The sequence below is a fragment of the Benincasa hispida genome, unplaced genomic scaffold, assembly GCF_009727055.1.
Source record: "Benincasa hispida cultivar B227 unplaced genomic scaffold, ASM972705v1 Contig613, whole genome shotgun sequence".
NCBI classification, from domain to species: domain Eukaryota; kingdom Viridiplantae; phylum Streptophyta; class Magnoliopsida; order Cucurbitales; family Cucurbitaceae; genus Benincasa; species Benincasa hispida.
Window position 1 is genome coordinate 51381 of NW_024064971.1, and position 25446 is coordinate 76826.

At 35.4% G+C, this 25446-nt stretch overlaps 2 protein-coding genes across 3 annotated transcripts; both read right to left on the reverse strand.

Moving 5' to 3' along the window:
• Positions 1–3996: 3996 nt before the first annotated feature.
• On the reverse strand, positions 3997–18313 carry LOC120069808 (probable serine/threonine-protein kinase At1g54610). Of its 2 annotated transcripts, XM_039021623.1 has the most exons (8): positions 17897–18306; positions 17304–17749; positions 16894–17178; positions 16481–16798; positions 15189–15416; positions 6182–6282; positions 4751–4859; positions 3997–4632 (listed from the first exon to the last, which is right to left on the reverse strand). In XM_039021623.1, exons 2-8 carry the CDS (start codon positions 17679–17681, stop codon positions 4357–4359), a joined length of 1695 nt encoding a protein of 564 aa, XP_038877551.1. In that variant the 5' UTR covers positions 17682–17749; positions 17897–18306; the 3' UTR covers positions 3997–4356. The 2 variants fall into 2 exon arrangements, with proteins under 2 accessions (XP_038877551.1, XP_038877552.1); XM_039021624.1 differs by lacking the exons at positions 3997–4632; positions 4751–4859; positions 6182–6282 and adding an exon at positions 14898–15097 and having other exon boundaries at positions 17897–18313.
• A 2482-nt stretch (positions 18314–20795) lies between these two features.
• On the reverse strand, positions 20796–22856 carry LOC120069813 (pentatricopeptide repeat-containing protein At5g39350-like). Its single transcript, XM_039021628.1, has one exon. It carries the CDS (start codon positions 22854–22856, stop codon positions 20796–20798), a length of 2061 nt encoding a protein of 686 aa, XP_038877556.1.
• Positions 22857–25446: the final 2590 nt, after the last annotated feature.

Genomic DNA, 25446 nt, shown 5'->3' on the forward strand with positions numbered 1-25446 from the left:
ATTATTTCTTCCTTTACCACGGTCATGACCTCGACCACGATTATTAACATTCACAATATGCACTATAGGGAATGATGTTGTACCAGTTGGTCAAGATTCATGGTTCTGAAGGAAATCAGACATTAAGATTTTCATGAGCAGCGGAAGGATCGTTCCAAATTTCAATCATATATGAACATACTTACAGTCACAAACGGAAACAACAGGCTATGCGCAAAATAGAAGTTACAACGTGCTTTTCTACAGATCAAGAGATAGAAACACACATACCTTTGAAGACTCATCTTCTACTCCTTTAATCACGAACGTTCGTTTACAGCAAGACGGCAACCACGAACGCTCGAACACTTCGACCGGTACACTTCACAATTAACACGACCACAAACACAACAATCACCAAGGTCACGAACACAGCGAACGCAAAGAACAGCCTCCACAGAACCTCGACTGTGTCGAGTTGACTATGACACCACCACAAAGGTTACCTTGGTATTCTCGGTGTGAGAATCCAGAGTGTGGGCTCTGTGTGGACTTATTAGAGGCAGAGATTGGAGAAAGAACAATCATGTAAACGATTGAGCAAGTGGGAGATATCAAAGCCTATCATATAGGACGATGCCTAATCGTTTAACAAAAGTTATGCGATCGTCTAGCTAAAGCTATGCGATCGTTTAGCTAATTGGCCAGCTGAGTGTCTATCGTATAGAAACACTCCATGATCATCTAGTCTCTCCAAGCTGTCGTTTAGTAAATCTTATTCACTTGACAACCTTTTTCGTGAGTAATTTCCGAGAGTGGAAACTCTCAATTCAACATTACTAAAATTAGAGAAAACATTTTTCCTTTTATCTCACGGTTACCATGAAATCACCAATAACCTCCCACTCAATTGGTTATTAGAGAAAAAGAGATAATTATCCAATAATTAATATTATTATAAATATAAATGATAACCAACTTACCATACTATATTTATAACCTATAGTTTTAATATTTCATCTCATAAAACATATAAACCATAGCTCTTTTTCTATTTCATGGTCCTTAATGTAAATCTCATTTACATTAACCCTCCACTTAATGTATCTCATATACCACACCAATCATAATATATATAATCAAATTACCTTTTGTCAATTTGAACATTTCAAATCAACACCAAGAACTGAGCCTCAACTTGAATCCATTGAGCTACCAAGGGAACCTCATGGATCTGTAGCTCGAAGCTCCAACGGTTCGTGAATAATTGACTGAACCCTTTAGTCACGAGATCCACCATCTGTTAACTGTCAGGCACTCCACTAAACATCGACAGCTGAACTCTCCTTATTACAGATATATTATGTGTCCATCTTAACCAATCAACGGTGCGATAACCCTTCACAGATTGCTTGTAAGTACAACTCGGCCAATAACCATTATGCCCCTGTAGTTACATCTAACTCCTTAAGTACCACTGATCCCTATAATGAACATAAGTCATAGTCCTACTATGATTTAGCCCTCTCTTCCAAAGAGAAGCTGTGGCCACTATATTCAAGCCCCGAAATCAGCCCTTAAGGGAGCAATCTATCTACTTACCCCTGCTTCGAGGAAGAAGTGAATTCCATCTTGTGTAACCGAGCTTCCAGCTTCCAAATCAGACAAGTCCGCAAAAAGGTAGGTTTGTTGAAATGGCAATCTGACCACTCTCACCCATACTAATCAAAGGACCGCCCTTAAAGGCAAGAGTTCCCAAAACACTCATGATTGAGGTCATGTCACCTATGGTCGTTTAAGTGAGATGTAAGTCTTCAGTATCAACGACGTTATATACAGAGACAAATCATCTCGTGGTCCGCTCTTATACAAACTCTTTGTATAGGACACCCCTGCTCGCATGTCTCCACATGAATGGTCAGGATCTACCATTTGTAGTAGTTCAGTACACTTGCAAACTTCTACAAAGCGGGTCGTATTCGTAGTGTTATCAAGATCAGGTATCCCACCTTAATCATTATACTACATACCTATTTAGGTTATCACTTAAGACATGATCCACTTATATATCTCATATACAATAACCATGGAGCTTTGTTTATTGGATATGAGTAAATGTCAGAATGAAATAACATTTATTTTATTCATAAACAATATGTATTTATTACAAACAACGAGACTCCGGGAGAATTAGGACACCAATCCCAATAGGTTCTTCATCAATAACTCGTTATTTTGTTCGGCCATGAGAAGATATGAAATTAGTTCAGAATATTGTTTAAAACTTTTCCCTTGATATTGTTACTGTAGGAGCATATTCGAGACATGAAAGGTAAAAAATGTCTTCTCTAACATATCAGCATCAGTAACTTTTTCTCCGCATAACAACAATTTTGAACTGATTTTAAATAATACAGAATTATAATCACGTACTAATTTAAAATCTATTTGTCTCAAATGCATCCACTCATAATGGGCTTTAGAAAGAATAACTATCTTTTGATGATCATACCTTTCTTTCAAATTTTTCCACAAGATATGGGGATCTTTTATTGTAAGATATTTCATTTTTAATCCCTCGTGGAGATGATGACGAAGAAAAATCATAGCTTTTGTTTTATCCTGATTGGATGTCATATTTTCTTTTTTAATTGTTTCTTCCAAGTTCATAGCATCTAGGTGAATTTCGGCATCGAACACCCATGACAAATAATTATTGTCATTAATGTCAAGGGTTGCAAATTCTAATTTTGTCAGGTTTGTCATGGCAAGACCATCACGAAATACGATATTTATATTAGAAATTCAATATGTACTAAATATACAAAATAACATTTAATTTATTAATCATAATAAAGAAGAAAAAAAATTGACTTACCTTTAGGACTTACCTTCAGCGATGGAAGCAATAGGAGTTCATGTTGATGATGTGTTGTGAAATTGAGAAGCACAACGGGAACATGGATATGGAGAAAATATAATATAACAATATATTTATATAATATGAAATAAAATAACTAAAATCATAAAATTGGATAAAATGAAAATTAGTAGAATTTTGAAGTAGATTTCTCACCAATGTGCATTCTTTTGAGATCCACCAAATGCCAACTATTCATAGGCAAAATAGCAAATAGGATAGACTTATATGGACACCAAGCATATTATTATAAGACATGTGGACAATATGAAAAGTGTCACATGACTTTTATAATACTAAGTATTGTGCATCTGTTTTTATGATATTTATAATAGGACAATTCAATCATTTTTTTTTTTTTTGGTTTCTTTGTTGATATGTCTACATCATAAATACGATGTGTGGTTTCAAATAAACAAAGATTTTAGACGCAAGTAGAGATTTTGATTTTTTACTACCAAGCTATACTTCCAACCTTTCATTTCAAACTTGTAAATCGTTGTTCAACATCGACCTTCCCATCCTTAAATAATTTTCAACCAAACCATCTTAAATAAAATAAATAATAATAATAATAAATTTAAGATTTTTTTATTATTTCATATTTAATATCTTTACGTTTTAAAAATAGAATCAATATCTTTAGTCATAGTTTCTAAGTTTTTATGCATTCTAAATAAATACAAAGGCACTAAATAACCAAAGATTTTCCCACAAATGACCCAAATCAAAATACACTAATGCCAAATTACTCAAAATCCGAAAAATATCGAAAACTTGACCTTCTACTTATGTCACTCTGATGGGTGAAAGCCCGAACTGAAAATGGGCACCAAGGTGATTTTTTAAAAAAACAAAAACCACAATACATTTCGTATTCAAAAGTATTCATGATGGGTGAGAATACACAATTCTCGACGATAATTTCACATTTTTCAGTAATTTATGATGTAAGCAAAATATTAGTTTTCATAGTTTTCAAAATCCAAGTCATTTGGCATTAGCACAATCAGATGATTTATGGGTATTAGTACAAATAAATCTTCGATAACAAAGTAACTTTCATGTAAAGGGCAGAACCACAAAGAACAATATTCAAAGGCTAAGAATGATTTTTTACTCTATTGGTCGCTATTCTGTAGAATGTCTCACTATAACTTCAACAAGGAAAATTTGGGATAGAACAAATCAACATATACATAACTTTGTTAAATTTCTCATCACTTAAAATGCAAATTTATCTATAAAATTTTCATACCCTTTTCGAGGGGGAAAAAATCAGGTCAACGCAACTATGAATACCGAAAAATCAACGCTACATGACCTCAATTCATGATCTCCTCAGCTGAGAGCAGGCCTGGCTGATTGATTACCAATTTGAATGAACCGTGTGGGAAGAATTTGATGATACACCTATATCAGCAAACAGGCAATACAACCATAATCTTATCAAAATTTTAGACCATGATTTTCTTGCCTTTACCTCCTACGTGCTTCTTCTGCCTAGGAGGAGCATCAGTGCCAGCGCCAGGAACTAGTGGACCAGACCAGGCTTGGACTGGTTCCTTAGAATAAGTGAACAGCGTTGAACTGAACGGTATGTCAGGAGGAACACCTGATGGGTCGATATGACGTGAATATCCAAGCGTAAAGCCAAGTGCTCCATCCTGGTGTGGTGGGGGGAATTTTTCACTTTTGCTCTTTGCATTTGCATGTGTAATTAAGCGCCTTCTCTGTTTCAAGATGCAACAATTTGAACAGTTTAACACTTTATATATCAAAGGAAATGCAATAATCAACTACTGGTGTATAGCTGGTCTATGATCTTGAACTTAGCAAAGTAATATTTACGTCAATGTTTGTTTGTATTTCAGCATTGGCTTCGGGAGCTGGAATAGCCCTAACACGTGTGCGTGTTTTCTTCACTCCATCTCCCTGGGCTTTACTAGCTGCTCTTAGTCTGCAAATTGGATATAGAATGATGCTCAACGAAAACACCAAATAATACTCGAAGCAAGTCCACAGTAGTAAGAATAATGGAAACCACAGATCCAACTTTGTACCCCAAAAAAAAAAAAGAAAAGAAAGAAAAGAAATTCATAGACCTCTTAGTAGTAATATGTATACAACTGAACAGAATATCGAGAACAATGATGTTTAAATGCCACTTAAGTAATCAACCTAAGACACATTCTTCTGCAATAGAATCTTCATTTTTCTTTTCCTTTTCCTCATTTTAGTCGCAGCACCAATAGATAGAGTTATAAAATGGACTGTTTGATTGTCAACATATCTTCATGTAACACCCATGTACATGCATTCAGAAAAGTTGGTTTGGACAGTACTGTTCGACAACATATGTAAACCAACATTGCCTTGGTCGAACTCTATTTTGGTTAGTTTGGTGAGTTTAGTTGAAGTCCATCATTTATTTTTTCAGATGATCAGTTCGGTTCCCAAGGATCTTAGCTTTGGGTCCCCTTTCTAAACTATTTTTCCCAACTTGTACATACAATTTATAGTAAGTTCTGATATTTTCAAAAAAGTTGATCTGCCTAGTGAACACCTATTTGGAGGGAGAGGGATAGTTAACTCAACTTAAACAAAAAAAGTTAAACCACAAATTTCGGTCTCTAAACTTTGATGGTTGAATGAATTTAATACTTGAGCTTTCAGTTCTAAAAGCGACCCTACCAAATCTTTTAACCCACTTGCTTTTGTCATTAGCGGGTCTTCTATCTTGTGCCAACTGTTACCAAGTCAGACTAAATCATCGTCTAATGAGCACCACATCAACATCTAAGTATAGGTGTAATGACAAAAACTTTTTAGAAATCAAACTTAAAATTTTAAGAACATAACTAAATCTTTTAAACTTCCAGAACTAAATAAACACAATCCTCAAACTTCGGACATTATAGTTGTAAAATTAATCGAAACTAAAAACAGAGAATACAAGTAGCTTCAGCTCCTTAACCGGTAACAAATCAAAATAAAAAATTCAAGAATATAACCAAAAACTTTAAAACTTCAAGAAGTAAATAAACATAATCCTCAAAGTTCAGCCATTATCCTTGTAAATTTAACCAAGACAGGTATCTTCAGCTCGATTACCATTGAAACAAGCCAATTGTATTATGATAACCAAATATTTGAAAAGATAAAAGCATCTGTTTGGGAAACAATCTCAACCTCATGAAAATATCTTGCGCAAATGTCTCAGTACCTCTCAAAATAAACCAGGCATATACTGAACAGAAACTGAAATTAAGGCATCCATACCTCCGAGCTTCATCATCCCGTCTTCTTGCATCCATCTCCTTACTGGGAGGATATTTTGGGAGGTTGGAGGGTTTGCAGGCTAAAGGTTCTGTCATGAAGAACTGTATTGCAATGGACAAAATTTGAAAGGCATACAAGAAATATGGCATAATTCCCATTATAGCAGTCACAGAAAGTGAGAATATAACATCTGTTATACATCCAAATTCATAATTTCCCTGATTAAAGCTACCTTGTAAGTTGAAGCAAAAATAAGCCTAGAAGACTGAATTGCAAAGAATAAAAAACCAACAAGATTCGTAATAGTTAAGTGATACCAAACTAAAACAGATAAAGGTTATCGACCATAGTAAATATGTTTTTTATTCAACATATTTGGTTATGCATAAAATTATACAAGTACAGTTTTAGCTTTTTATGTGAAGTCATGAAATTTTATTGGATCTTTTCTCTAAGTTTTCTATCAGTCAATGATCCAAATCATCGACAAAATAGCTCAGTCCCAATATACTTTAGCCTTTCCTTCATGCCACCACCCTAAAATAATTTATGGAAGCTTAATATTAGTTAAATCGCCAATTAACCCAAAAGTTTAAGTAGATGGATTACAATATATTTAATTTTATCAGTATTTCAATATATTTCCCAAACATGTAGACTTGAAAATTTGTAGAATGCCCAATAATTGAAAATAGATGTTAATTGGGGAGGAAACCCGACCTTCTACTTTGATGTTATGTTAAATCACCAATTTTTATGTCCTAGAAGTAGTTGCTCATACAAAATTTCCTGCAGAATAAGAACTAGCACTCTACTGCCAAATTCTTGTGAGTTTTCTAATGCCATGTAAACATGATTGGTCTCATTGTATTTATGGTATTTTTTAAGCACTCTCAGCCCCCCCACTTCCCATTTTTACGAGCTCCAAAAGAAGTTAAACTGTTCTTGATTGTAGCACTTCGGAGAATTGAATATTTTTATAGTGCTTATATTAGAGTATACTTAGGTTATAGTAAATATATTAGTCATGTTGTCTTCTATGGTCTTTTTACTTTCTCCTACTTAGGTTCCTTTTATATACTTGTATGCATATCTCTTTGGTAATGGAAAGCATAATTTTGATTCTCTCAATTACGTGGTATGAGGAGAGTGTTAGGGTGAATAGGGCTTTTATATTATCCTAGGGTTTTGTGAACTTTCACCTTTCAGAGTTCAAAACCCTTTTGTTTTCCACCACAAACTTATTGTTTGGCCTATGCCTATTTTCGTTGTCACCCCTGTCAATGCTCGTCGCCACCACTACCACGAAAAACACTACCTCTACCATATTTTGGCCTTTTTTTTTTGTATTTTATTGTCACTGCCCAATCCTTGAGAAAGCTCAATTGCCAATCAGCATAACCACAGAACTCAGTCACCATCTAACTTGCGTATGAAGTCATGTGCCACCGCCATCTTCTACATCACAATCACGCTCGGGTGCATGTGGGAGTGCGTGTCGCCATATTTTGCTTCTTATCTGAACGTGTGTGTCACCATATTTGCGTGCGCACGCGCATGTGTGTTTATAGTATTTTTGTTTTGTTTCCTTGTACTTTGAGCATTAGTCTCTTTTCATTTGAACAAGTACCATAAAATTGTCAGAGGAGTAGGAAAGATCCCTAAAAAGACGACCATTCATAAACCCCAGAGTGTCTAGAGAAAAGGATGACCTACTAAGATAGATGAAAATGATGACCCACTAATATCATGAAAAGGATGACCCATCTAGGAGACCTATAGTATTTAAAAAAAAATGAAACAAAAATGCTAGAAATACCAAAATGAGTACAAAAAAAGAGAAGCACTATGCAGGAGAATAAAAATCAATCTAGATCAAATGTGAAGAGCCTTGAACTCGAGCTGAAACAAAATGAGCAATCCAAGAAGAGACTCATCTTGAAAAAACCATCAAACTCTTTAAACCAAAGCTTTAACATAAATGCCAACTAGGCTTGAGAAGATGCAAACAGAAAGAAAAGCTACAATACTTTGTAATTAACCAAAAGAAGAGTGCAAGAAGCTGAGGAAGCTGGAGAATGAAGAACCCAAAAGATGCAACAACCCTCGCCTATCTTCGAAAAGAGTTAATCCTCGAAAGTTTAACTTCTACCAAAGGACTATTTTGAAATACCATTCCCAATTCATTATATTGAAAGCCTTTTCAAGATCTAATTTGAGAACCACACCTACAATTCACTCTCATTTTCCATGAGGCATCCATAATTTGTATATTAGAAACAAAAGAAAAAGTTTGGCTTTTGCAATAGTAGAAGGTAGGACAAGTTTCAGCCACCTAGATTGGACTCGAGCAATAATCTAATACGCATACGGAATGAGACTGATAAAGTGGTAATCAACAACTGATTTGGAATCAAGCTTCTTGGGTATTAAACAAATATAGGTTTCATTCAATGAAGCAGTGACGACTCCAAATGAAAAGAACTTATGCACCATAGCCAAAACATCATGTTTGATAGTATTCCAAAAAAAATTGATGAATTTTGTTGTAAAGCCATAAGGACCAGGAGATTTTATTGAGCCTAGAAAAGGGATTGCATTGGAAACCTCTTCATCAGTAAATACATCCTCAAGCCTCAAGCCTAGACACCTGTTCAATGTTGGTTCCTATCCTTAGTAAAGAGCTTCTTGTAGAAGTCCAGGCATTCAGACTCAGTATCCCCTACTATCCTATCAACAAACTAATCCCATCTCAGGAAAGAATTTTTTAGATCAAGCTTTTCTATTTATAGGCAGCTAAAAATTGAATGAAAAACTTGTGTTTTCATCACCTTCAGTGAGCCATTTTAACTTATAATGTTAATGCCAATAGATCTGTTTATGTGTTGTCAAATTCTCAATCTATTCACCCCGCAACCACGAGAGTCAACCTGAGATGCAAATAAAGGACCACTGTCTTCTGAACTGAATAATAAATGGAGTAGATATATGATTGAGGCCATTTGTGAGGCTTCCAGGTGCTGTGCCTTGCTCCAATTTTGTAGCTCAACTTTGAGGCCCTTGCGTTTCATCATCAATCCATGACCAGGCCAAACTATTAAAGAATTCCAATTCCACCAACCATCCACAACCTCACTTACTGACAAAATTTGCAGCCAAGAATTTTCAAAATGAGAAGGGCAAGGCCCCCAAGTAATAACCCCAAAAGTTAGAGATAAGGTGCTATGGTCAAATGTAATTCTATCTAGATGTTTATGGGCTGCTTAACCAAATTTACTATGACAAGCCTCCGTGATCAAGAATTTGTCTAAAAGAGATGCATATTGTGTGGGGCCAAAGCTAGACCATTCTACAAGGGAATGTCTAACAACCGATAATTAGAAATCCACTGATTAATAGCATGCATACTCTTGTTGGTAGTGATCACGAGATTTCTCCCAAGACCAACGTGTCACAAAGTCACCACCTATAATCCAATGATTTCCCCCAAAACAGCCAAGTCATACAATCTCCACCAACAATCATTAGTGAGTTGTTTTCAAATGGATCATGAACCGCCATAACCATAAGCCAAAAAGAAACCCCGCCAATCTTAAAAATATGAACGGAGGCAATGAAGAGACCCTAAATAACCTCTCAATTGTAAAATTTAGCTCACTCTAAAGCACAAGAATATCCCCAGATGATTTTATGGTATCAAGGGTTGTGTAGCTAATGTGGGAAGAATGCCAGATTGATTTAACCATATGGGTGCCAACACAGGTAATTTCATTTCCACTACTCGTGTTTTATGGTTGAACAATCTTCTTGATCAACACCTTTTTCCTCCAAGAACCCAATCCATGAACATTCCAAGTTAGAAGATATTGATCACACAAAGAACCCTCCAAAATTGTCATAGTTGTTGATTTATCATAGTGGACGGAGTAACGTAGGTTTTGTAATTCCCTAACAGTTTATTTTTTCCCAGTGGTGGAGTAAGCTTTCTTGGTTTTTGGTGGTTGTGGAAGGAGGAATAGTCATAATACAAAGCCCATGGTCTGGGAGAAAGTGAGCCATGTTCACAAGGCTATAAGGTAGATGAGGAAGGGCAGGCGGATTGGGCGATGTGGGCAGTGGATGGTTAGAGAGTGCAAATGGCTTGATGGCTGTATGGGTAAGGGAACATGGAAGCGGGGGTGGGGAGGCGAGTCAATGGTAGGGTAGCAATCAGAGAAGGGTAATGGTCAGTTAGAAGAGGCAAGACGATGGCTAAGGCCTATTGGTGGACAACGAAAGGTTCTTCACTAAGGTAGGTAATATCGGATAGCTGGCCAGCAATTTCCTCACCAAAGGTGGACAAGGAAAAAGGGTGTGTAGATTAAGATCTGGTAGTTAGGAAGAGCAAATGGTGACTGGGATGGAGAGATATGCCTTAGTATCAGAGCCAACAAAAGGGAAAAGTAGGGATTGGGGCTGAGGTGGAGCCTTTGGATCTGATTTGGAGGTTGGTGAGACCTCACAGAAAGTAACATGGGAGAGAAAATAGAGGAAGGAAAGGGTAGTATAGAAGATTTGGTGGGGTCATAAGCTATTTCATATTATTATGGACTATGGTCATATTATTGTAAATAATCATGATGTCCTTTATGATTTTTTTACTCTCTTGCATAGTTTACCCTTGTACACTTGTGTATGTCTCTTTAGTGAATGGAATACATTATTCATTTATCTTGATTCTCTCCATTACAAATACCACAGGTTTTTGGTACACAGGTATTCCTCTCTAATTCTTGGCTCCAAATGGTGTTGTTCCTTGCCAACAAGCATAAGAGGGTTTGGATCATTCTTTATAGGTGCACAATGGCTAAAAGGATTTGGTTTAGGTTCTAGCAAGCTTTTGGAGAGAAGAGAAGTACCCCACGTGTTGTTCAATCATTTTACATCCTCCTTTTTGAGATATAAGTATACTTCTTTGCCCGGCTATCCTTTCCGCTATTTTAGACGAATAAAAGGGTCATAAGGGTTTATTTGATCCCTGTCGCAAGTCGAGCTAATGGAAGGTTGACATGACATTTCTTTATTAATTTTTTAAGTAAAAAAAAAAACAAATATTTTTCTCTTTTTTCTTCTCTCTCCCTTATTTCTCCATCTCCTCCATCCTCCTCTTTCCTTTACCTCCCCACATTGTTGTTGCCACACTTCTCTGTCATTTCAGGAGAAGGGAGGGAGGCAACAGTGGGAGAATGAGAAAAGAAAGAGAGGGGAGAGAGAGAGAAAGGAAAAATAATGAAAAATTTATTTTAGTTTAAAAGTTAGTTAAAAAATGCCATGCTACAGTAACGAAAACAAACTATTGAAAATTACCAAATAAACCATATTTTCATACCTCAAAAGTTAAAATGTCGAGTTTGATAACTCGTGGCCCTAGATGCTTACCAAACACAAACCCCAAGGACTAAAATTGTATTTTTCCATAAAATAATAATTATTACAAATAAAGCAGTTCACTAAAGGTAGATTGAATTGGAAAACTTCCCTCAATTGACCCATGAAAAAAAGAAAAGAAAAACCCTCTTTCAAGAAAGAAGCTGGTTTTGTATCATTCTTCAGTAGGATCCTAAAACAACTAGTCTAGGGTTTTGACCCATAAGAAGATCTAAGTCAGTCATTAACAATCGGATTTGGAGTCCCAAGGGTTTTCTTGTAAATCCTTCTTCAGATTGTTATTGGACTCCTCTCCCATTGGGACTTTGTGTTCGATATGATTTGGAGGATTAAGATTCCTAAGAAAGTCGTGTTTTTTATTTGACAAGTCTTGCTTGGTCGTGAGAACACTCTTAATAATCTTGTTAGGAGAAGAACTTCGCTTGTGGGGCCTTTTTGCTGTATTATTTGTTGGAAGGTGGAGGAAGATCTAGATCATCTCATTTAGGACTGCCCATATGCAAGGACTATGTGGAGTTTCTTCTTGTTACTTGTAAGCATTGCTGGGCAAAGAGATGTCTGTGCAACGATAGAGAAGTTCCTCCTTCATCCACCTTTTAGAGAGAAAGGCCTTTTTTTTTTTTTTTGCTTGCTAGGGTGTGTGCGGTTGTTTGGGATATTTGGAGGGAGAGGAATGATAGAGTGTTTAGAGGTAGGGACAAGAACCCTTGTGAGGTTTGGTCTTTGGTGAGATTTCATGTATCCTTTTGGGCTTTTGTTTCGAAGCTTTTTTGTAATTATTCTCTAGGAAACATTTTATTTAGTTGGAACCCCTTCCTTTAGATGGAGTGTTTTGGTGGGCTTGTTTTCTATAGGCCCCTGTATTCTTTCATTTTTTTTCTCAATGAAAGCAGTTGTTCTTATATGTCATTAACAAGAAAACGGTATCACAGCCCAGGCCATATAAGTCCATCCACCTTTCAGTACTGTAGTAACACTTACTCTCGGTTAACTCTAAAACTATAGATGATGGACTCAAAGACGAGGAAAGTGTTGCTTGAATACATTTTTTATGATCCAACATCATGTAACCATGGCCTGCCTTACTAAAGACCGGATACAATAATCCTCTCTCAAAAAAGTTAAAAAGATAGTAGTGTCCGTATGTCAGAAGGACAAATGAGTCTCCTCGCATGAAAAGGCCTCCAAATAAACCTCTCATTTGCATGAACAGAGACTTAGTAAGAACACCCACCACCATAAGAAAAGAACACGAGAAAAAAGGTCACTTTGCCTAATGCCTATGTGATTTAAGATCTCTTACACTGAAATGTGTGTGCGTGTGTTTGGCTATAAAAAAAAAAAACTAACTTCCATTGAGAAAAAAAATTGAAAAAAATACAAGGGTATAAAGAAAAAATCAAACCCACAAAAGGGAGCACCCTAGAGGAGGGGTCTCTGATTAACAAAATATGACCTAACAAATAATTAAATTAAAAAAAATATATACAAAGTTGAAAACTCAATGAAACGCTGCCTGAATATCGAGCACCCCAAATAAGATGTTCCTAATTGATCGCGCATAAGAATAATTCCATAATAAGTGATCCCAAGGTATTAATTCTTCCATAAATAACCTGCCAGATAAAGAACTTTACCTTCTCCAGGACTTCACCTCCAAAGAATTGAAAAACCTAACTCTCTAAAAGGAAGGATCCAACAAGTAACGAAAGAAAGATTTACAAGAGAGCCCATTATAAGGGCTAAGACTCCAAATATGGATATCCCTTCTCACTTGCCTAAACTCAACATCCCTCTAATAAAGAAAAGAGGGTCATGACCTCTATCCATTCCCTATTGGACAAACGAAGATGGAAGTCGAACGAAAAAACGCATGAGCTCCCCAAAAGTAACATGACATCACCAACACAAAAGATGATAAAGATGATGAAATATGTTTTCTTTTATAACAACTTTCATTAAGAAAAAAATGAAAAAATACAATGCCATACAAAAAGTCAAACCCAACTAAAAGAATAGGCTCCAACTGTATAAAATAGATCCTATAGAGGAATTACAAAAGGCTTTGGAATCAAAGCCCAGATGGAAACATGAAATCTAACAAGGGACCAAACATCTCAAAGATCCCTCTCCCTCCCCAACTCTCTGGACACTCAGTTATTCCACCCACACCAAATATCCCACATAATATCACACACCCCAGCAAGCCATAAAACAACCCTTCTCAAGAAAGGACGGATGGATAAGGAACTCTTTGATCATATTACGAGTATCATTGTGCCGAGCTAGCGAGAATTCAAACATCTGAAAGATAATACATCCTTTCTTACCAGCCCTAGTCTTCAATAGCCTCATTAGCATTGAAAGCCTTATAAAGAAGTTTCCTTGAAACAACAAACACTCCTTATTTGTATTTTAATTTTTTATGAAATTCAAGTTTCTTGGAGAAATGTGAAAGAATATAGATGGGCATACAAAAAGAAGATCCAACAAAAGGTGCATTGACCTAAAAGGGGGCTCCAATCCAAAAGAAAACACCTAACTAATAATAACAAAAGGCTTAAGAAGCAAAACATCTATATAGAGGTGTTTTCTCAGAATAAAAGCTTATAAAGAGGCGTTATATCTAATGTTATCCCAATTTACTTTTCAAGTCCTCACAACCTCTCTAAGAGTTCTAATGTTTCTCTAAAGCCAAATACCCCAAAACACCCAAAGAAACAAGCCTGCCAAAGAACTCTACCCGTATCCTGAAAGGGAGGGAACACAACCTCCTTAATCATCCTCCAACAATCTTAGCTACAAGCCAAAGAAACCCCAAAGGACACCAGAAAGCACACCCAAATCAGCTGCACATACTGGGAACACCCGTTATTCATATAGATCGTGTTAAATAAAATCTTCTTCATGCTATCAATAATTTAGAATATCAAAATCAAACAAATAATAGTAAAATTAGATACAGGTAAGTACATTGAATTTAACAAAGTTTCATATTCGACATGAATGCAGCAATAAATGATTAAAAAAACATGTGAATGTGATTTTGACTTTTCTCCATAAGCGTATGTGCTTTTTATAGTTTCTCAAAAGTTTGTTTACCCAAGAAAATGTATATCTAATAAGCCATGAAAATTTTACATCAAATATTTTTTTTATAACTCAAGGACACAGTTGTATAATCTATAGAATAGATCCTGTTCAAGTAACATCAAATATTAATTTCAATTGAAAAATTAGAGATATTTTATAACATAAAATTGTGGACTTAATACACGTCTTATATTTATAATAAAAAGACTTTATACGCTGTCTTAATGTCTAATAAAAGGACTTAATATGCTGACTTAATGAAAGAAAAGGACTTTCGTTCTCCATGAAAGAAAATGACTTAATAAGCTGTCCTATTGAAACCAAACCAGAAGAGGCACAGGAAGCAAACAACACTCCATCTGATCGGTGGATATAGTAGAGTAGGAAGATCGATGTCTATAATAAATGAAACCATATCATTAGAAACAGATTATTGACAGAAGTGAAAGTCATAACAGAAATATATTCTGACAATTCTTTAGCTCACCTCGCTATTTAATGCATCTGTTGCTGTCTTTCGTTCTGCTGGATCAATTGCAAGTAGCGTTTCTATAAGGGGCAGAGAAGATGGGGGGAAATCTTTAAATGTCTCCTTTATACATCTTTTATAAGGTTCTCTGGGCTTAAATAAGGTAGCATTGGGAAGTTTTGCTCTTTTCCAATATTCATCCGAAGGGGAGCCACAAAGCTTGTATATCTTGTGTAGTTGCTCTACCTGGATGAGCAAAAGAGTAATTAGCACGTACAGCCGATAGAGAAGGTTAGGAAGATTCGTTTTTTAATATAAGAAATAATTTCATAGATGGTATGTCATTAAAAGAGGAGGATGCCCCAAAATGCTAGAAAGATTCAAGTTAAGGAAAACGAGAACAACCTATATCATAGTTAAAAGTTAAAACTATTTCAAGCTTCCTCAACTATTTTGAAACGTTCACTCTAATGAAAATAGATGATAGCTGTTTTGAATTTGAAACATTTACTCAATGATTAAAAGATAGTACAGATGAATAAAGCAGAAGCAGCAATGCTATCGGTGAGGCGTACATATGTTAACTAACCACATTCATCGATGTGAGAAAAAAAAACACCTATAGTACACTGAAAGGTCCATGCACATATATAAGGGACCCTATTTCTAAAACCAAAGCCAATATGGTGATAGTAACGGGATCATCAATCATGCACCATAAAGCAAGGTACACAAACAGAGAAGGAATCCTACCACTAAAATGAAAAAATGACCCATGAAAGGCATTACTTTTCATATTTTGCCTAATATTACGTCATGCCTTCCCACAATGATCCATAAGGGGTACAGCGATCCACGCATTTGACACCTTATACATAATGCAATTTTGTATGCTCACTGAGAGTCATAATGGCGCTGAAGACAATTTAATAAAACAATAGGTAATGGCTATGATGGATAAATTCCTAAAATTGTTGCATGTTTTCAAATGTAAAAAGTGAATAATAATTCTTTTATCTTAATAGTGGTCAGAGAGGTAGTAATTTAATAAGGGTGCATCTTCTAGAAAAGCAGTAGTTCAAACAGAGAACATGATATTTAAACTGTGACCTTTCATCCTTTAAATTCTGTGCTAGTTTTGAACTTTTCTACATCCATTTATCTAAAGCTGGAGTGTTAATCAAAATAGAGCTGCCAAAGACTGCCCATCTCTTACGAGCCCTGTGATTCTTTAGTTTAACATTAATCAAAATATTGCTGCTAATATAAACTCTTTCCATCATGTTCTCCTACAGAAAGAAAGCAATTACCTCTGTACGGCCAGGCATAATAGGCCTCCCAGCTAATAACTCTGCCAGTATACACCCAGCACTCCAGAGGTCTACACCTACTCCATAATCAGTTGCTCCAAGAAGAAGTTCAGGAGGTCGATACCATAAGGTAACCACCCGACTAGTCATTGGGTGCTTGTGATTCGGGTCAAAGAAAGAAGCCAATCCAAAGTCAGCAATCTTAAGCACTCCTCCACTATCAATGAGAAGATTAGATCCTTTAATGTCACGGTGAAGCACCCGACGATTATGACAGTGTTCCAGTCCAGATAGCAGTTGTTGCATGAAACATTTAACCTATAAATAGGCATGGATTCACCAAAAGAGTTATTGTTCAGCTTTTGTCCAATATTCAGTTTGGATATGAAAACTAAAAGAAACAATATGCTAACCTGAGATTCCGTAAATTTGATCGATGGATTTGCAGCAAGACCTGCTAAATCATGTTCCATGTACTCAAACACCAAGTATAAACTACAAGACATCCGTGATGTAACCAATCCCTCCAATTTCACAACATTGTTATGATTTAATCTCCTAAGGATGAGAATCTCTCTAGCCATAAATTTCACACTTTCAGGTTCCAAATTGTCAAATCGAACCTTCTTCAGTGCAACAATTTTACCTGTAAGTATATCTTTAGCTTTATACACATTGCTATACGTTCCTTGTCCAATCTAACACCAAATCAATTATGTTAGAAGAATGTAAGACAGTGGAGAGTAAAAAGTTAAAGAGCAAGAACAATAATGCATTAAATCAAACTGAAACTACACCTAATGTTACTTAGTCGATTGCCCACCTTATCAATCTTTTCAAATGTATCAGCCTTCCGAGGAATCCAGCCATTGAGAGCCTCTCCACAAACTGCTGTGAGCCAAGAAGGCCATCCAGCAGCAACTTGCTCTCCCTGGTAATGGTTAGGCAAGTTAGTTGGCCTGGGAACCTTCCTCGACCTTCTCCGCTCTGCTCGTGGGCGAACCTGACCCCCATCAGCCTTCTGCTCCTCTTCCTTGTTCACGTTTATATGCTCCTCTACGTTAGCACTCACACGTTCTACTTCTTTCTCCTGAACAACCTCGCCTTCGACACGAGACTCGGTAATTTGATTCCTCTTCCCCTTATCTACAGGGGCTTCTACACTTCTAGAAGACGCCTCTCGGCTAACCAAACACCCCATTTATCAATTCTAAACGTCATCTCCCACCATAGCAACCAACAAAAGCACTTCACTCATACATTTTCTCACTACAAATCCAGCAAAAAACAGTAGACATAAATTTCCAAGTAAATTATTAATCGAAGAAAACTGAGAAAACAAAAAACCCCACATAAGATTCCTAAATGATTATCAAAACCCAAAACAAAACGAAAAATAATCAGCATAAAACATACCAAGAACGAAGAAGCATGAAAAACCCATCAAAGAAAACGATCGAGGGGAAAGCAGAACAGGGAAATTGGGGGAAGAAATTGGGAAAGGCGAGTGAAATCAGAATGGAAATGGAACAGAAAAAGAGGGAAAAGTTGGGAATGAATTGGAGTGATGCATCATCATAATTATGGATTGTTTGCGGTTGTTTGTCGTGGTTGTTGTGGGCTCTGTTGGGCTGTCTGCAAGTAAGTGGAAAGAGCCAATAGGAAGAACGAAGATCTGCTTCGCCGTTTCAGAAAGTCAGCCTCAAATCCAAATCTGGAATCTCTCTCTCTCTCTCTCTCTACTGTCAATTGAGCAAGAAAAAAGCTTTAGATCCTTAATCCCCAAAGTGTTCCATTTTATTATTGTTTTTCTTATTTGGGAGTTCTCTGTCCTTCAATTATCAACAGCTTACTTTATTTTGCACTTTTTGAATCAATCCTTCTCCATATATGCATGTAAGATTTTCACAAAACTAATTTCTACATCTCAATTTGGTAAGTTATCTGTATGACGTATAGGGTTGGGATTGAACATCTAACCTTAAAGTTGATTGTAGATAATTGATATCAATTGATGAATTATGCTCATTTTGACAATAAGTTGTTTGCCTGTTTGTATTGAGTTTTGGGTTTCAACTAGTTCATTACCGACTCATTTTTTTCTAGCACAATTGGGGCAGGGGGTCAAATTAAACATGTCTGTAGTTGCCATATACTTATGTCAGTTAAGCTATGCTCATTTTCGCTAAATTGTGGTGTATTTTGAAGTTATATTTCATAGTCTTTTTTTTAATTACAATGTCTTCTCCCAGTCTTGATAAGTACAACATGTACAAGAAGAAATTAGAAACCTCTCATATCACGGATAGTTCCCACAATCAAGAACCACCAAGAGGACTAACTTGAGAGTAGTCCTTTTTTTAGAGAGAGAGATAGAATAGGATTCAGTAAAAAATGCAGTATCTTGAGATCCAAAATCCCAATAAATATATCGTGAGGGAGTTTGTTGCATAACCGTAAAATTACCAATCTCAATAGTGGAGTGTGGAGGGCGCATGAGAACTTTTCTTTTAAGATGAATGTGGATGCTTCTGTTGGAATTAGGCCTTTAACTGTGGGGTTGGGTAGTATTATCAAGGACTCTAATGAACATCTGGTTCTTGCATTTGCCAAAAATATCACTGACGTATCAATGTATTTTCAATTGAAGCTTTTGCTTTACTCCATGATCTTCAGGTGTTAGACGAACGCTACATTTCTAATTGTTGGGTGGAATCCGATTCACAATCTCTTGTACGAGCTATTAACTCAAACATTCTTCTTGACTCTACTCATGGGGTCATCTTAGAGGAGATTCGAAAATGGATGAACAAAGTACGCATTAAAAGCCTTAATTTTGTTCCGTAAGCTACCCTAGGATTTCTATTCTCTAGCGAAGTGGGCATCATCTAATGTATTCGGTGGTTGGTGGGATTTTGTTTCTCTACCTTGGCTCTCTCCTATTGTTGACTGAGAGATTGAGAATCGTAGGCCTTTGGACATTGTTTGATTGTTTTGAAGTATTGTTTCATTAAAAAAAAAAAAGTTAACATTCTCGATCTCCCCTCCCCCTCCCATTCATAGAATTCTCCATCACTTCCTACCTAACTAAATGAGAACTACTCCCTTCGTCCGCCCTTTCCTAGAGGAAGCCTCTCATGAGGTTCTTCGATGTTTTTACAAATCGAGACAGACGTTCAAAAAAGAGAAAAGTAATAGATAGGAATTCCACTCAATATTGATCTAATCAAAGTAAGTCTACCAGCTTTAGAGGGAAAAAAAATTCTTCCATGAGGCCAACCTCTTCCTAATCTTCTCAATGAGACTATCTCAAAAAGAGAGCTCTCAGATTACCTCTGAAAGGATGACCAAAGTACGAGGAAGAGAAAGAGCCAACCTCATGACTAACCAAACCCAACCCATCTATTAAGCTTCATTAGGCAGGTTTCAATTATGACTATGAACTTTATGATACGTTTTAGGTATGTCTCTAAACTTCAGGTAAATTTCAATTATGTCTTTATTGTATCAAAATTTTCATGTTAACCCTTAACCACTATGCCCTTATCGTATAAAAAATTTCATTTTAACCCTTAATCATTGAAATTGTTTCAAAACAACTATCTCATTAACTTTCCAACTTAAAATGAAGATAAAAACATGAAGAGAAGAGGTGGGAAGCTACTAAAAAATATCAAACAATCATGTCAAATTCAAAATGGAATTATAATTTGAGGGTAAAGGACGAATTTAGAGATTATGGTAAAATACTGTTTTCCTCACCCATAAAAGATTGGTAGGGAACAAATCTTTCAACGGTAAGCATACCACGAAGGAAGAATGAAATTTGAGGTATTTGTCTCACGATCTATTAATGAAAATTAATGTAAGATATGAATGGAAAAGAGAAAAAGATAAATAAATTCAAAACGAGCGAAGATCTTAGTGACATTTTTTTCTCAATAGATTTGTTTCATTGAGGATGAAAAATGTCTTCCTTCATCTGTTGATCTTCTTCTTTATTGTTCTCCTACCTACCACAAATCAAGAGAGAGATTGAACCTTCGACGTCAAGAGAACGAGTGCATGTTGAATACCACTTATCTAAGTTTCTTTAGACAAATAAAACAACATGATTGATATTAAATTAATGTTTGGAAATATATAAAATAAAAATTCCTACAATTTTAAAATCAATAGAGTATGAAAAGTTATTCCAAATAAGTTAGTGATGAACAAAATATGACACAACAAATGGTCATCTTGAACTCCAAGGATTCGCTTGATGTTTGCCCAACATGGCTGCAAATTCTCCCATTTGCACCAAACATATAGACTAGATATTTACTTCAATTGAGCTATATCCCGGAATCTTTTTAAGCTCTTGCTCGGTCATGAGACCTCGAACATACTTTACCGAATCCCATCGACTTGCTTCAGCGTATATATTCGACAAGGTAATGTAGGTGCTCGGATTTCTAGACTCCAAGGAGAGTAATCTGTCGGCAATTTTTACACCCAATTCAATGTCCTTGTGCAAAAGACATCCACTCAGCAGAGTTTCAAGTATGCCACTTGTTGGTAAGAAAGGCATTTGATTGATTAATTCCTCAGCTTGCCGAAGGCGACCTGCTCGACATAGAAGATCTACTAAACAAGCGTAAAGTTTATCGGTAGGTGTTATGTTATGATCTTTCTCCATATTTCGAAACAAAGAGATCCCCTCTTCAAACAGGCCTGAATGGCTACAAGCAGATAGCAGAGAAACAAAGGTGCTCTCATTTGACTGAAGTCCTTCTCGATTCATTTGATGGTAGATACACAGTGCTTTACGCCCGAGACCATGCATTCCATAGCCCGAAATCATAGTATTATATAATATCACATCCTTAGGCGTAAAACCATACTTGAATACCTTCTCAGCTGAGTTTATTTTGCTACATTTTGCATACATATCAATGAGGGCTGTCATAACTACAACTTCGAAAGCAAAATGAAATCGAGTTAAGAGAGCATGTATACTTCTCCCTTCACGTAACGAGCCTAGAAGCATGCAACAATGGACTAAACTAACTAAGGTGAGAGCATTAGGAGTGACCTTCTCATTTTGCATATGATAAAATAACTTTAAGGCATCTCTAGCATGCCCATTTTGTGCCAGTCCCACAAGCATCGCAGTCCATGAAATCACATTCTTATTTTTCATTCTTTCAAAAACAGAAGATGCATAGGCCACGGACCCACCTTTAGCATATAGATCAACAATTGCAGTAGATAAAACCAAATTCAAATCAAGTCCCCTTCGATAAATGCAACCATGGATGATCTTGCCGCCATCCAAATCAGCAGTGCGAGAACAAAGCTGGATGAGGCTAACAACGGTACCTGAATCGAAACCTCCATCATTCATAACTAACATCTGAAAGAGATGTAAAGTTTCAACAAACAAACCATTTTGAACGTATCCCGAAATCATAACATTCCAAGAGACCCAATTCCTAGAGGGCATGGTATCGAAAATCCATCGAGCACTTTCGACATCACCCGTTTTACAATACATATCAATCAATGAGGTAAGCACTCTTGTATCACTGCTCATTCCAAATTCGAAAACATAGCTATGCATGCATTTTCCAAACTTTAAATTCCTCATCTCCCCACAGGATTGAATCAAGCTTGTCATGGTCACAGCACTAGGCTCAATTTCATTATAAAGCATATCAAGAAACAAGATATAACCTTCATTAAACAAGCCTTCCTGTACCAATCCACCAATCATCACATTCCAACAAACAACGTCTTTCTCAACCATTTGATGAAAAAAAATTTGTGCACACATAATATCACCAGTTTTCACCAAAAAGTTCAAGATCGAACTTCCCAAAAACCGACCTCCAGCGAACCCTTTACACACAGCTATTCTAATCACTGCCATCCCCGTTTCATAATCCATTAAGAACATGCATGCCTTAAGAGCAAAATTACAAGTATAACTATCAAATTCCAAACCACATCGACTCATCATCTTAAGCAGCTCCATACTCTCATTATAGTGCTCATTTTGCAGATACCCATTAACCATGGCATTGCAAAGAACAGTCTTTGGTTGAGGAATTTTATCAAACAGTTTCCGTGCATATTCCAAACAACCCAAACCTGAGTACGCCGCAACAAGCTTTGCAGCCAAAAATTGGTCCCCAGATATGGCGTTTGTGATAATAATCTGGGCGTGTATGGATTTGACCGACAGAATGTTATGGGGAAATTCTTTGAGAAATGAGAGAAATGGTTGAAGATTGGGTTGTGGGTTGAACGAGGCATTTTTAATGGAGGATTTTGAGGTGTGTGAGATGAACCTTTTGAGAGGAAAACAAGGAAAGTGAAGGAAAGGCGGCATCAAAAGAACGAAGAAGAAAAAGAGTTGTGGAAAAAAGCCATAGCCAAAGCGATCAGAGGAACGTTCTTCTTCTTCTCCACTCCCGCTGCTCTCTCTTTCCCTCTCCTTTGATTTTACGAAAATGCCAATATTTTATGTCGATGAATATTTCTTTTTAATTATAAAAGGAATTTCAAAATAATATTTCAATTAATAAACAAATATTTTATGCACTTTTTAAAAATAGAATTGTAATTCATGTTTTTCGTTAAATTTCGATGTAAATATTAGTTCAAAATGTATTTGATAATATATAATTTATAAAAGCATAAAACGAATTATAGTTACTCATTAAATATGAGGTTGAATATGAATTATTTTTAATTAATTTATGAACTTAGTCTAGGTTAAAAATTTTGTATAATCGGTATTTTGTAATATCATATCATTTATCACTTATCATATAAAATATATTTTAGGTTAACAAAAATAATCGAATCTATAATCTGAAATATTATATCTTTTAATGATTTTATTTTTAAAAAAAATATAATTCAACCTTTAAATTTTGAATTCAAAATCAAATACAACAAAAACGAAAATATGTTGTTTTTTGAGTCTTCACTATTTGGATCACAAAATTCGAAAACAGTTTTAAAAATAGAATCTAAATTTTCTACCAAACACATATTTATTGAACTGAGTGAATTTGTAAATAGACTAAAAATCAATTAAGTTTAGTATGTAACAATTTAGTCCTTATACTTTCGATTTTTTTATAGCAAGTTAGTCATTGAACTTTAGAACTTGTATCAATTTAGTTCATATCATAGAAATTAGTGTCAAGATTTAATAGGTTTTTTCTACATAAATAAATTGATAAACTAACTAGCTACTCAATATAAAAAAAGATACAAAATTTTACATCATAAAAATAAAAATTGACATCTAATTTTGATGAAATTTTATATGTTATGGACTAAATTGTTACATATTTAAAAGTATAAGGACTAAATTGTTAGTTGTTACATACTAAAGTTTAGGAACTAAATTGTTACAAAATTGAAAATACAAGGATTGAATCGATACAAACTAAAGTTCTGAGATAAAATTGTAACTTTCATAAACGTTTAGAGACCTAAAAATATATTTTTAACCTTGAAAATATAAACTAGGATCCAAATTCTCCCCTTCTCCGCTCTCAAAAGGAAACGACTTATGGTAAAGCCATCAAAGAAACACAATCATTTGATAGCAATGAAGATTATAGATCTCAAAATAGAGGATGAATTGGCTTCTTATTCTAGATTTGCAAGAACTTTGGTCCAAAATAAAACAAAAAGACTAGAAAGATAGACTACTAACGGTCAAAGGAGTGTAGGGACCATTTAAGACTATTTTTCAACCTTAAAAGATTAAAGATGTTTATTTTCAAATCTCATAAACCAAATAAACACCAACTCCAAACCTCGAGTACTAAAAATTTATTTTAACTTATTTACATTTGAAATAAAATATAAATTTACGGGAGTTAAAAGGATTGGGTCTTGTCACTTATAGCAAAATAACCAACTTATTTATAAATATAACAAAAAGACATTTTTTTTTCATTTTGCCACTTACCATTTTATTATATTTATAAATATTTTAGTGTTTTTGTTATTTAAAATAATTTTTTAATATATTATATACTAATTAAATTTTTTACAGCATTAAAGCACCAAATATATAAACTGAAGTAAACTAATATTTTTCCGTTATTGTATACTGATTTAGAGTGACATGAAAAAGGAAAGTAAGAGATAGAATTATGATCCAAAATTTGTAATAACATAGTGTTACAATTATCATTATTTATTATTGCTACTGGCAAGAAAGTATATAGACTATATTAACATTAATTGCAAATGAATCCATAAAAGTTGAGAAATTAAATCAAATGCAAATTTAAATTAAATTATTATATCTCAAAGTTAGTCCTCAAGTGGCAATATTAGGCTCCTATACACAAGGGACAAGAATGACTATTACTGAGCCACTTCAAAATACATGACTCATGATACACATGCCCACAAGGATCTTTACCACCTCCCTCTTACTACTACAAAATTCCTCCTAACAAATATTACAATCCTCCAAATCTTTCCCAATCTCTTCTAACCTCTCCATCCTCACCTCGTTCTTTGTCGATTGTTGTGCCGAGAACGATAATAGTTCCATCCAAGTTAATTGGTTAATTGAACAAAGTTGATGATGACGGTAATGTGGAAACTTGCATCTGGATTTTCATTGATGATTCGGTGCACAAGTAGAGCAATCTCTTAGTCAATAATCTCGGAAGTGTCAAGATCAATGTTGCGAGTGGAAAACAATTGGGCGACGTAGGTGGGGAAGGAAATTGGTTCATGGTCATGGAGAAGGTAGAGAGGGAGAGGGAAAAGAGCATTATTATAATCATTGAGTAGAATTGGTGAAGTTTGATTGATGATTTGGAAAGGAGATCTTAACAGAGACGATGGATAAAGTATCTTTGAATTTTCCAATGATGTTGATCATTAGAAGGACCGTCATTGTAAATATCTACTCGATCAAATGAGAATTTGGGAAAGCC

What these genes read in the sequence shown, in the direction of transcription:
- LOC120069813 (XM_039021628.1), bottom strand. Translation starts at nt 22,856, where the DNA reads ATGCCGCCTTTCCTTCACTTTCCTTGTTTTCCTCTCAAAAGGTTCATC.
- LOC120069808 (XM_039021623.1), bottom strand. Translation starts at nt 17,681, where the DNA reads ATGGGGTGTTTGGTTAGCCGAGAGGCGTCTTCTAGAAGTGTAGAAGCC. An exon ending in TTATGCCTGGCCGTACAGAG is followed by an intron (nt 15,417 to 16,480) that starts GTAATTGCTTTC and finishes TTGCTCATCCAG; the next exon opens with GTAGAGCAACTACACAAGAT. An exon ending in AAATACAAACAAACATTGAC is followed by an intron (nt 4,633 to 4,750) that starts GTAAATATTACT and finishes ATCTTGAAACAG; the next exon opens with AGAAGGCGCTTAATTACACA.